This window comes from Oryctolagus cuniculus, chromosome 4, assembly GCF_964237555.1.
Source record: "Oryctolagus cuniculus chromosome 4, mOryCun1.1, whole genome shotgun sequence".
Taxonomy (NCBI): Eukaryota; Metazoa; Chordata; class Mammalia; order Lagomorpha; family Leporidae; genus Oryctolagus; species Oryctolagus cuniculus.
In genome coordinates, this window is record NC_091435.1 from 60779761 (window position 1) to 60794116 (window position 14356).

The 14356-nt window shown below is 34.7% G+C and overlaps 1 protein-coding gene across 16 annotated transcripts in view; it reads right to left on the reverse strand.

The window, feature by feature from the left end:
- CBLB (Cbl proto-oncogene B) overlaps positions 1-14356 on the reverse strand; it is a 234635-nt gene that overhangs the window by 79082 nt on the left and 141197 nt on the right. For 15 of the 16 annotated variants that reach the window (XM_008267006.4, XM_070072028.1, XM_070072027.1 and 12 more), the window contains 2 exons: positions 11285-11372; positions 7047-7178 (listed from right to left, as the gene is read on the reverse strand). In XM_008267006.4, coding sequence (XP_008265228.1) covers positions 7047-7178; positions 11285-11372 — 220 coding nt within the window. The remainder of the gene's footprint in view (positions 1-7046; positions 7179-11284; positions 11373-14356) is intronic. The other variant, XM_070072032.1, reaches the window with a different exon arrangement.

Sequence of the window (14356 nt, forward strand, 5' to 3'; positions counted from 1 at the left end):
TACTACAAGTTAATATTATTATATAAAATGTAATTTTAGGTAACTTTGGACTAAATTAATAGAAAAATAAAAAGTTTACTTAAATATTAAAAAAACAAGGTCACTGTTCCCCACAAACACCATATGCAAATGTCTAAATGCGTATTTTCACTACCATCTCATCAACACATCATCACTGATGAGCCAGCCACCTCCTATATTGTTTATTACTCAGATAGGCAGGCACATATACTTCAAGTGAATTCTTTCTTTTAAGTATTGTTAAAATAAACATTATTTATAGAACAATTTACCTTCAGAATAATTAATTACTTGAGGCATACTTTTCTTAAATGATTTTCTTAAGAAAAAAAAAAAAACTGCTTATAAGCTTCTCCTTGAAAGGCAGAATGATAAATAGAAAAAAAGAAGAGAAAAAAATAACAAAAAATTTAAAAAATTTTAAAAAAGAAAGGCATAATGAGAGAGAGAGAGACAGAAGGAGAGAGAGAAGGATCTCCCATCTGCTAGTTCACTGCACAAATGAATAAACTGAGAGCAGACTGGGTATATATCAAATATAGTCAGAGTACAGTATCTCCAACAGAAACTTAACTACTGCTTGAAAGAATGAATTGAAAGAATAAATAAGAATAATTTACAGTGACCTTAAACTAAATGCTCCACATATGAGAGATATTTGGTTTTGGTGCTGTTTTATGATGGACAAGAAAGCTCTCATGAAAGCAGACAATTACAGTTTTCATTTAGGAGGCCCATACAAAAATGTACAGTCAGTAAAGGAGCACAGACATCTGGATTAGACTTCTGCTTCCTCCTGTTATTGCTATGTGACAATGGACAATTCTTTACAGAGTGTAATGATATAATTATCAATTTTAGGGATATCATATATTGAGATAAATTACTTCACAATTTTATAAAGTGCTACACAAATTCCAGGGTGTAAAACTGCTATAAAAGTAATTTCAAGAACAAAGAAATACAGTAAAGAAACTGAGGAAATATACTACCAACTGAACACCTATCTCCAAATAATCCCATTGTGCAATGCCATAAATAAAATTTCAAAGCTGTAGAACTATTAGTATACACAGATTAAACATACTTGGAAATAGAAGATATCATGTAAGTGATACTATCAATTGCTATATTAGGAAAAATTAAAATTCCAGGCACTGCTGGAAACACTATAAATTAACTCATTTGATCCTCTGAGGTACACTTATTACTTCCATTTTACCAGTAAGAAAATGGAGATTTTATATAATTTGACAAAGGTCATATAGTTAAGTAGTACTAAATAGAAAATCACAACAAGCAAGTCTGTTCCAAGAGTCTAATCATTTCATCACCATAATAGAGTATTAAAATGTAGTAATTCTGCAGCCAGAGATTCATAGCTGTAAGAAAATCTCCCGTGGTCCATTTTCAACACAGAATGGAAAATTACTGTTAGCTGACTTGCAGATGTAGCAAAACTCACTATTCAAACAGAATGCAATGGAGCACAAGAAGCTATGAAGCAGCCAAACCACTAAAGGAAATTACAGAGAAGAGGAAGGTAACTTTCTAACTTAGGTTGATGTCCAGGAAGATTGCACATTCCATAGAACTCAGCCAATGAGGAACCAGGGCAGGGACCCACCTGTGTGCTAGGATATAAGCTGCATGCTCTAATTACTCCAAGGGTGCTTGCTCCTCAGACTCCATCTTGCAAGACTGATAAGAAAGCCTTACTTTCACTGCACATCCTGAGGCTGAGTCCATCTCCCGGGAGAACAGATGAGGATATTTCCCACAACAGCCAAGGTTAAATAAAGTTCAAAATATGCTGTCTCCATTCATAAATGAAATAGCAATCTATTTTGATGAAATTCCAAGTTTCAAAATAAAGGAGCTATTGTAATATATCAATTTTGTTTACTTTAATAGAAAAGTTTCAGCTTTTTAATAGGCAGATGCAAATGTATTTGAGTAATTATAGTATTCCTTGAGATATTTCTATACGGGAAGAGCTTTTCATTTTAAATATTTGTTGTTTGAATCTAATTTATAATTTGAATGCATGAACTCTGGGAGTTTATACTGTGTAGGCACTTAACTTAGTGGGATCATTTTAAAACACCAACAATAAAAGGTCTATGTCACAACCAACTGAAAGTATTTCCAAAATGCCAACATCTATTACTGTCCAGACACATCACAATACAGTAAGCATTCATCTAATTCAGTCACTAGATTGAGAGTCAAGCATCTTCTCTACAAGATTTCATTTTCTCACATCCATCTCCTCCTTTTCATTCCTACAGCATCGCCCTAGTTCACGACATCACTGTAATGTTCTGGACAACTTGAGTAGCCTCTGTGTAACTCTGAAAATCAAAGAGAAGCTCCAACATCTTATTTTGTCACATTTACCCAGACAGACATGACATGTAATCAAAGAGATAAATACCAATTTAAAACATTCTTAAAGGCAAATATTATCTTCTTATTTGTGGTACTGAAGTCACAAAATTTCACTGAGGCTAGAAATTTGAAGGCTGGTTGCTTTTGAAGGAAGATACAACAAGGATTATCTCTAAATGCCTTCAATGTGCTCACCTGAGCTTGCTTTTTACCTCTCTTACACAACTACCAATTTTCCCTCAATGGTGCTGTCTAAATATGGAACATCAATAAATCACTTTAATCATGTCATATTAAAATCAGAGTATATTGATTTTCACCTATTGATGTTTTGTGAATTGCTATTTTGAACACCCTAATATCTTTTCTTTGAAGTATATTAAACAAACATGGAGTGTAATTAAAGGAAAATTAATTTTACTTTTAATTGGATTAACATCTTTGGCAGTAAATCAAAATATGGTCACATGTCCAACTGATATAATATACCCATTCTTTTTTGGAAGGAAGACTTGAAGCACACAGTTTATAGCATGTGCCTCTCAGGAGTTCAAAAAACATTCTTAGTTTCCCAGAAAAAGTAAAGAATGAAAACATGTCCTTACTTTGCACCTTGCATGGTAATCCTCACCATTACTGCTACATAATGTACTCTGACAGAATAGAAGATGTGGAGAAGTTCAGGGCTGAGAAGATAAATGTTGTGTTAATGTCCCATTAACTTGCGGAAGTGAAAGAAAATGCTCCCTGCTTTACTGCCAAGGGCAGAGCAGAAATGCTGCACCCAGAGTCACAGGGCTTCAAAGGACGCCTCTAGCTAGGTGATTATTCAACTTAGTATTCTGTGCAAATTCTGCCGTGCTTATTCAATTTATTAAATAACACAGATGTTTCAGAAGGAGAAAAAAAGCATCTGACACCTCTTCGGAGGCATGACTAATAGGCCATTATGACAGCAATTAAAGACTAACCACTTGCAGCCTGCAACAAGGAATTGACACTGCTACCCTGCATTTCTTAGGTTTTTTGTTAATTACATAAAATTTAGGTCTCTAATGAATTTCAATTAAACCAAAGTAGGGCATGAAATGGAAGGAAACGCTGGTGAAGAATTATTTGCTCAAAGTGCACACTGGCTGAACACATTATGTTTTATGGCTGAGGTTTAATATTTCCTATTGGACTCTGACTGATTTATCGTAGCTTCTTGGCAGACCTGCAGCCTTCAAAATCATTTTCATATCAGTGTGTCCAACCAAAGTGGTAGAAAGTAACAAAAAATGTCTGGCATCCTTAATTAAATTTGAAGAATAACAGGATATTCATCTCAGGTAATTAATGCTGTGCCCACCTATTACTTTCAAATTTAATTTTAATTTCTTGAGAATAGGGGTGGTGTTTTAGTGTTCTCAGCTCAGATATGAGAACAGAACCTGGGACAAAGCAGCCAATCAAAGAATGTTTCATAGATAAGAAATAAGTAAATAGGTAAGTAAATAAATAAGTGGATTTGAAATTTGGGGGGGAATGATGGCTGAAACAATCCAGCCCTATACTATTTTCGAATTAGGAAAATGTTTAAAAAGAAGAGATGTATTACTACTTGCTCTCAAGTTCAGAGACGTAATAGTCTCACAATACTTCTTATTACATCTATACATTTAGATGCAACGTATGATAACACATTGCAGAACTATTTAGATTTTCTAAAATTTTGCTCTTTCCTTTACATATTCATCATTAATTAGGGTAAGTCCAGTGAGGAGCTGAGGCCTTATCTATGAGTTTTCTTTATTAGATCTAATGTTTTTCAAATATGTGTTAACTAGAGTAATTTGATAATTTATTTTTATTAAATAATAGGGGTACTTTGCAATAACATCTTCAAATGATCACCAAATACTACCCTTCATACAACATGAAAGCTGCATAAGGAAATTTGAAGGTGGGCAGGAAGAAACACTGTGTAAAATCTGTGTGTAAATGGAGAAATCTTCTGGTTTGTTGAAAATGGAAGCTTCTGTTGACTAGTAAGACCCCACTGATATGCAAGTATAGAAATGATGGAATACTACTTTAGAAATCTCAAACCGTGCCTTATGAACAGTTTTCTTTAGGAGTAAGGAAGGCTTGAACCAGAGGTCACTGTACATACTTCTTGGTATAAAAGAGCAATGAAGAAAAATTCAGTCTTACTCATTTTGAGTTAGAGCTGGTAGTACTGCAAGTAACAAATGTGGTTCAAAGATAAATTGAAAAAAGTCAAAATGTGAAAAACTGAAGGAACTCAACAACAATAGCTACTGCATGGAACAAATGGATCTAAGGTTTAATATTCTTATGACTCATTCTCAGATCTTGAACATGATAAATGGTATGTAAAAGGGCTTAGATACTCAAAGACTGTAAGATATTATAAGGGTTTTTCACGATTTATGTAGAACATTGTCTTTGTTTAATACAGTCTCAGGCTGCTTCTATGTCTTCTAATGTCTGCTAGACATTATCTAGAAGGCAATGTGTAGATGTAAGAAAAAACAGATAAATACAGATATGTAGGTATACACTTACAATACATATAGAATGAAGCAAGCACTTAGAAAAACATATAACATGTTTCAGGAGAGTATTTACTAATAGCGAACATTTAAGTGAGAATTCTTAGTTCATACAGAATTAAAGTCTTTGAATATTTTTCATTAATATGCAAAATTCTACAGTGAGACTAGGATGATATTATTCACTACTGACATTAAGTGTGGTTTAATATATTATTTCAAAATCCAGAATATTTCTGAATTTGTCACTTTTTGGTTATTGTTTACTTAGTAAAGTACTCCTTCGATATTACTCTCATTTAGCTTCTTTTGAAATGCTGCCTAAACACTGTTTTCAGTGCTTAAGAATTTATGCATTTCCTCATTTTCTAAAAGTAAAATTGAGAAGTATTTCAGAGTACAAAAGGGAAATAATGGATGTTTATAATTTATAAATATTATTGAACACAGCCTCATATGAAGCTATTAGATGAATATGAAAAATCATGGTGTGAATCAAGAACTAATTAGCCACTTGCCAGCGGGACTATTACCACTTGGAGAATGCACACTAATACAAAGAAAAGTTGTGGTGATGCAAACAGCCACATAATGATAACGTAACAATGACAACTGGACAAGAATCCCATGGCTTTCATGCACAATGGACGTATTACAAACTGCTCACAGACTTCTCAAATGAAATGCATACTACTGGCCCTGAATTTCTTTTTTTCAAAAAACCGATAAGCATTCATTAAAAAAGTATACAGAAAGTAAAGCAAACAGAATTTATCTTGTTTTACATTCAGCCAATCTCACTTTAGACTACAAGATAAACAACTATTTTGTGAAATATTTTATAGAATAAACTTTACTAATCGAAGACTTCTGCCAAACTACTAGGAGTGTCTGACTCTTAACCCACTTATGCTCCAAATATCAAGCACCGTACAAAGATGAGAAGTTTTGCAACATGTCTGAATGTCTGTGCTTCAAATCTGTAGCTTCAAGAAAATGACTGAAAGCTGCAGGTCCTGTACTGAGGCAGAGGGTATAATTCTATGTGACAGCATAAAATTCTGACTTTCAGGAGAAAGCCAAGTTTTAGCTTCTTTACACCCATGAGAACCACACCATCCCACTGAAGGCGTGAGTCAATCCTCAAAGTTTGTCCTGCAGTCAACAACCTCTCCGCAATATCTTCTGCTGATAGAGTGGAAACACACTTGCAAAAAATTGGTTTTGTCTTCTACCAGCATATCTAAATTTATTTAACACCATTTTTAAAAAGGCACTGCTAAGTTTGCAGGACTATTATTGTTAACATAGCCTAAGAAGCAATCAAGAACCTACAGGCTGAAAATGATTTTTGCTGATGCCAAATCCTTCTTCCTCCAACATCTCCCTGTACTACCAAAAACTCACCCAGTATCATGAAGGGATAAAAGGAAGAAAAAGGATATCAAGAAAAACCAAAGTGTGGCTGGTGTTAGGGTGTAGTGGGTTAAGTCGCCAACTTGCAATGCCGGCAACCCATATGGTACCAGGTCATGTCCCTGCTGCTCCAATTCTGATTCAGCTCTCTGTTAACATGCCTGGGAATACAGTGGAGGGTGGTCTAAGTGTCCGGGCTCCTGCCACCCACATGCAACATGTGGATGAAGCTCCTGGTTTCAGCCTGGCCCAATCCTGTTAGCAAACCAGAGGATGAAAGTTCTCTCATTCTCTTTCCCTCTCTCTCTGCAACTCTGGCACACAAATAAAGGAATAAATTTTTTAAAAATGGATTTAAAGAAAAACTAAAGTGAAATAGAAATTAAAAGTGTATTCATGTAGAGCAGGGACACTTAAACAATTTGACTCAGGTGGCAAAGATGTCTAAGGGTTGATTAAAATTAAGTTATATATGAAAAAGAAATCAAAGATAAAACATAGCAAATAAACTAAAGAATTTCAAATATGAGATTTTAAAAGAATAATTTAAAGTAAAGCAGTTATCAATATTACTTTTGTAACCATTAGAATAAAAAAAGAGAAATACTAATAGGGAGTATAAGGAAGACAGCCAAGTTGCTAATTACGCCTTGATTATACCTGCCATGCCGTAAGACAAGAGGTACACATCAAATGCCCACAAGGCTCAATCTTGACATCTTTGTCATTCTCTGCACAAATTTTACAGAGCTGAAAAGTGGAACCCATTTCACAATATAATTCATATTGTTCCTGTAATTTAAAACAAAAAGAGGCAATGTTAGCATATTTTTTAGCATGAACAGTTAATACTGAATTATTTAAAATACAATGTCTTACAGTAAATCTCACACATGATCTTGTCAGAATTATGCTACCATTTAAGACCTGTTCTAACTAGATAATCATGATTTGGTCTACAGAATTCATTTTTAAAAGGTTTGAGCAAGGACCAGTGCTGTGGCGTAGCGACGGGTAAAGCTGCCGCCTACAGTCCGGCATACCACATGGGTATCAGTTCAAGTCTGGGCTGACCTCCTTCCAATCCAGCTCCCTACGAATTGCCTGGGAAAGCAGCAGAAGATGGTACAAAAGTGCCCTCGTGGAAGACCCAGAAGAAGGTCTTGGCTTCTGGCTTCGGACTGGCACAGCTCTGACCATTGCGATCAACTGGGGAGTGAACCAGTGGTTGGAGAGACCTCTCTTTGTCTCTGTCTCCTTCTGCCTCTCGTTCTCTCCCTGTGTAACTCTCACTTTCAAATAAATAAATATTTTTAAAAAATGGTTTTAGCACTTAGGAGAAATTTTAGAAGCTTTAATATGGCCACTTAATGTTTTGTACTATTCCTCTTGGAAAGGACTTGCTTCAACAGTCAGCATAATCCAAAAGACAAACTCCACTGTTTTAACATAGTAATATAAATGATCTTTCCTTTTCCAAAATGCTGCATGCTCATCTAAACTGCCAATCGGAAAAAAAAAATTAATTCTGGCCAAACTCTAAATTTTGTTTCAAAGGTATCTTTAGAAATTCCAAAATAAAAGAAAGCAACATGTGTGGCCAGCGCTGTAGTATAGTATATGCAGGCATCCCATATTGGCACTGGATTGAGTCCTGGCTGCTCTACTTCCAATCCAGATCCCTGCTAACGGCTTTGGAATGCAGTGGAAGATGGCCCAGGTTCTTGGGCCTCTACACCCATGTGGGAGACCCAGAAGAAGCTCCTGGCTCCTGGCTTCAGATAGGCCCAGCTCTGGCAGTTGCAGCCAGCTGGGGAGTGAACCAGTGGATGGAAGACCTTTCTCTGTTGCTCTCCCTCTCTCAATCTATAGCTCTGCCTCTCGAATAAATAAATAAATCTTTAAAAAAAGCAATATTTGCAGGATCATCCCAACATGGCTTACACTATGGCCACTTAATACTTCACATCATCTCCAATGCACAAGAAACATTTAATTTAATAAAATAATCAGAGGTTCAATAAGTTTAAATTTTTTTCCTCAAATTCCAAATTAAGCATATGAGCTTAGAGTACATATTCTTTTCCTAACACTGTCAGTAAAAATAAATACAACAACCCAAACTTGTTTCTTTAAACTTCTATTTTCATGAAGTGCTGGGATTTTAAACTAAGAGCACTGGGCAGAGTAAAATTCTCAGTGCTCAAAGACTGAAAAGATCTATGTCACAAAGAAGATACTCACAAATAGGGTGGTGAATACAAAAGGAATATGAAGACTTTTTAAAAGAGAAACACAAAGAAAAGGAATTATGCAATAAAAATGTTGATAAAGTAATGCTTTTAGTCTAGTAAGTGCCTCTGTTGTACATGATCCTGAGTAGGTTAAATAAGTGACAATATTTAGTCTACAAAATATATTTAGTCTACTAAATATAATAAAGTCTTGGTAAAATATACATATAGAGAGACATACATATACATGTTCACACATGCATATAGATAATACCTACTCTGTCATTATATCTGTTTATGTGAATACTAATTTTTAGGGAAATTAAGGAAAAGACAAGAATGGATCAAGATGGAAAAGAAACAAATTCAAAATCAGTTATAAGTTACTGACATCCTTCAAACATGTAAGTACTGTGACTAGTTATGACTATCTGAAGACCAAATCTGCAATTATAAAATACTCCAATAAGCTACATCACAGATGCAGAACACAACACAACCTAAACTGCAAATATACCAAGAGTAACTTAAGGGAATGATAAATTACTCCTGAAGATTTATTTTTAAATAATGGCTTTCTAAATAAAAGGAAGCATCTCTCATGAAGGTCATAATATGTCTACCAGAAAATTCATTATCACTCCAGGACTGAGAAGAATTACAATCATATACTGAAGATTCATATACTGAAATATAAATTTCTATAGTGTTTCACATAAAAACACCACAACCACTAGGACTCAAATCTGGAGAATTACTAATAAAGTAAACCATCATTCACTGTATTCCCAAAACTACACTTTAACTCTGGTTTGGTTTTTAAAAATATTTTATTATTTATAACACAAAGCATGAACATATCTAAAATATAGTATGTTTTAAAAGTAGACTGGGGTGTTGGTGCCGTGGCTCACTTGGTTAATCCTCTGCCTGCGGTGCCAGCATCCCATATGAGCGCAGGGTTCTAATCCCGGTTGTTCCTCTTCCAGTCCATTTCTGCTGTGGCCTGGGGGGGCAGTGGAGGATGGCCCAAGTGCTTGGGCCCCTATATCCTCATGGGAGACCAATAAGAGGCACCTGGCTCCTGGCCTTGGATCAGTGTAGCGCCAGCCGTAGCAGCCATTTGGGGAGTGAACCAAGGGAAGGAAGACCTTTCTCTCTGTCTCTCTCACTGTCTATAACTCTACCTGTCAAATAAATTAAAAATAAATAAATAAATAAAACTAGACTGTATGTAAAATAAAAATTTGAAGTTTCATTTTTGGTCTTTCCTTCCTTGAATCCCCAGTACTTTTCACTCCCTCAGTCAAGCACTTACTGCTTTGGAACTTTTTGATGTTTTCAAAAGAATATGCATAATGTTCATACCTAGTAATTGCCTGTCTATTTATTTATAAAAACTAAACTTTACAAAGTGAAATGTTACATAATTGAGCTTTATATACATGGAATTATCTTACAGAACAAGATGTGAAAATTCCCATGTGAATACACAGAGCTAACTATTTCCTGCTAATGACTCCATGTAATATAGAATGAGTATTCTATGGTTACCTTAATCTGTTATTGAACTTTGATAAGTCTGTAGTTTTTCACTTGAGAAATCTATAATCAACAGCTATTATTCAGATCATTGTATGTATGTGCACATGATTTATGAAGTTCATGGAACTTTAATGAAAGTTCATGGAACTCAGAACTAAAAGGTTATTTTGGTGCAAAAATTTTTGAAATCCAAGCATATGAGAGGTTTTCAAAGATTTCATGGGAAACACATATTATTAAAAAACACATATGGATTTCAACATTTTTTATGGATTTATTTATTTATTTGAAAGAGTTACAGAGAGAAGAGAGAGAGAGGTCTTCAATCTGCTGGTTCACTCCCCAAATGGCTGCAACAGTCGGAGCTGGGCTGAACCAAAGCCAGTAGCCAGGAGCTTCTGCCAAGTCTCCAACAAGTGTGCAGGGACCCAAGCATTTGGACCATCTCCCACTGCTTTTACAGGTCATAGCAGAGAGCTGGATCAGAAGTGGAGTAGCCAGGACTCGAACTGGCACCTATATGGCACTGCAGGTGGCTGCTTTACCAGCTACAACACAGCGCCAGCCATGTATTTCAATATTTTTGTGCAATAATACAAATTTTCTATTCTATGTCAATGAACTTTTTAAGTACCCTCACATATAGATGGATTTTAAAGTCAAAACATCTTTTGACTTTAACTAGTATCACGCTCTAAATCAGTTTTATCAACTTGCATTCTCATAACCTGTAAAGCTATCAAAAGAACACTTAGAAAACCATAAGTATCATCTTCAATATGGCTCAGCTACCATACAACTCTAAAAGCAATGTCACATAATTATTCCAATTGTTTTGTAATTTTCTAAACCATTGCCCTCTGGTCTTATTTTTCTACCAATAGATTTATCTATCAATTGCCTACACACAAATGCTAATATTAGATTGCAAGCAAGTATAATAAAAGCAGAAAATTTTATCCAAAAATAAAGTAATATTTTTAAACAGTCTCAAAATTCCTTAAATATCTTTTATATTAAATACTAGTGCTTGATTTTAAATATAGTAAAAAGAATCTTGTTTATTTATAAGGTTTTACAGATACTTATTTATTACACTTTTCCAGAATTTCTTCTTACCTGTGTAACTTTTATATGATCGTGGGGTGTAGGTTCACATAATCCAGTTAAATCAGGATTATAGCTCCTCCCATCAGGATAAAGATAACTGAATTTAAAGAGAAACTTTATTACCTTAAATATATGTTTTAATTGCACTTAAGGTTACATAATCAGATTTTTTTATACTTAAATAACACTTGGAGGTTTCCCTTTTCTGTAACATGTCAATATATAATCTTTTATTGTTTCTGTAACATTATTAATTTTTAGAATATTTAAAATGCAGAAATAATTTTCATGTAAGAAATACATAACTAATATAAACTCAGTTACTAAGCAACCATTTTCAATAAGAATATATTTCATATATGGCCTTTATATAAATTTAAATTTCACTTTATGTGCGGATTTTTTTCTACTCCCAAATACTTTGGATATATATGTATTTGCGATGATTATTTCTTTCATCTGAAGCACAGGTAATATGAATTAGATCATTTTACACCATACTTAATACCACATGGAGGGAAAACAGAATCAAAGGTCACAATATTCCCACAAGCTACTCAAACACTTCCATGGTGTGCCTGTTCCTCTAATTTCTCATTCTCTTTTCCTAAATCATTTTCCATTCTCCCTAACACATTTGTGCACCCGTGTACATGCACACACATTTTAAAAACTTAGAAAATGTTAGAATTCCATGTTTCACTGACTTCAACAAAGCTGTAACACAAGATATAAAATATGATGTCAGGTTCTGTTATCAGAGGAAACTTAAATCTAAACTAAAACAGTAATAATGCCATCTTCCTGTGTTAAACAGCTTATAGGCTTTATAAAGAAATTCATTAAAATTATAGTTAACAGGGTAGGCACCTGGCACAAAGTTGCTGCTCAGGACAGCCACATCCCATATCAGAAGGCCTGATTCAAGTCCCAGCTTCTCTGCTTATGATCGAGCTTCTTGATAATGCACAACTTGGGAGGCAACAGAAAATGGCTAAGTACTTAGATTGCCATCTTTGCTGCACACGTGGATTGAGTTATTTCTTTTTTTTTTTTTTAAGATTTTATTTATTTATTTGAAAGGTAGAGTTACAGACAGTGAAAAAGAGAGACACAGAGAGAAAGGTCTTCCATCCACTGGTTCACTCCCCAAATGGCTGCAATGGCTGGAGCTGAGCAGATCTGAAGCCAGGAGCCAGAGCTTCCTCCCAGTCTCCCATGTGGGTGCAGGGGCCCAAGGACTTGGGACATCTCCCACTGCTTTCCCAGGCCATAACAGAGAGCTGGATCGAAGTGCAGCAGCCAGGATTCAAACTGGTGTACATATGTGATGCCGGTGCCACAGGCAGAGAATTAAGCTACTGTGCCACAGTGCCAAGTGGATTGAGTTCTGAGCTCATAGCTCAGGTTGGTGAAGGCATGGTTATTGTGGGCATTTAAGGGATTGAACCAGTGGATGAAAGACAGATCTCTCTTTCAATCTCTCTCTTTTAAATAAAATGAAAATAAATGATTATAAAAATTATAGCTATTGTTTTGTTGAATACCTCTTTGATTAAAAAAGTGGCAGTATTACTGCTGGATTTCATCAATTATTAAACTATAGCAACCTATATTTATATCTTTCTATATTAGATGGCTTGAATAAGAATATAATACTATAATCATGAATATTTTAAAGACAAAACTATATCAAAACTCTTTTGGTAAGTAAATGCTATAGTTTACTAAGGAAAACTAGAAAAATGCACTGAAAGAATGGGCAATTCTTACAGTGGAAGGCGCAGCTTGGTGAGATACAATTTTTTTTAAGATTTAGGAAAAAGTATATTTTATACTTGAATATGAAACATATTTGGAGTGTCATACGGGTGTGGGTGAAGGCTGATAAAATTCTACACATTAAATGAAGAAGGGCAAGCAAAGCCAGGCAGTAACTTTCTTTCTTTTTTTTTTTTTTTTCCACAGGCAGAGTGGACAGTGAGAGAGAGAGACAGAGAGAAAGGTCTTCCTTTTGCCGTTGAGTAACTTTCTTTTCATACTCTAAAATGGCCAATTAAAAAATGTTCACGTCACATTTTATCATGTCAAGAAATCTCAAAATCCTAGGAAAATTTCAGAAAGGATAGCAGAGGAGCTAGAGAAAAGGATCACTGGTTCTATGTAGCCAAGTTGAGGGACTATTTCATAATTTCTCTTCTTGGTACACTCAAGGTACTGTTGCAGACCATCCCTTTTTAATAGGAAAGAAGGGGCAAAGAATCTTAGTTGGTTATTAAAATAGACTTTTCTATCATCTATGTCATATGATGTTGGTTTAGCTGTAAGGAAAATAAATTGACCCTAACAACTGCAGCACTAAATGATACCCTCTGTTTTTACTTATCCTAAAAATCACCCTCTCAAATTAATGCAATAAAACAATTTTCATTCTTATCTATGGTTTTATTTTCCAACAAAATTACCAAGGCACTTGGAAGGTACCTGGGGGAGTGTGATGATAACAGTAAATCTGCACAAGAATCCCCAAGCACTGCTCTATTGAAGACAATATGCTACAATTTGTTTCTTCTTGTTTGACTTTTAGCAAGTTCATAGAAGGTGTGAAAACAATGAAAATAAGTTATATCAAAAACACTCCATCTACAGATTTGCTCACTCATATAATCTATTTAAAGATTAAAACTTATATAAGCACAGGTTATATATGAAAAAAAAAAAACTCAATCATGGTGAACATAAAGCTCAATCAAGGTGAACATATATGCATGAATCTCTCATTTCCCAGCTTATGGATAAATGACAATAAATAGTAAATTAATGAAAAATAAAGGAACAAAAGACAACTACATATTTGATACCACAACTTGCTACATTAGCTAACTTCTTAAAAGCTTGTGATTTTTAAAAAATATATTTATTTTTATTTCTTTGAAAGGCACAGTTATGTCCACCAGTTCACTCTTCAAATGGCCACAATAGCTAGGGCTAGGCTAGATCAAAGCCAGGAGCCAAGAGCTTCTTCCAGGACTCCCATACAGGAGCAGAGGTCCAAAGACTTGGGCTATCTTCTATTGCTTT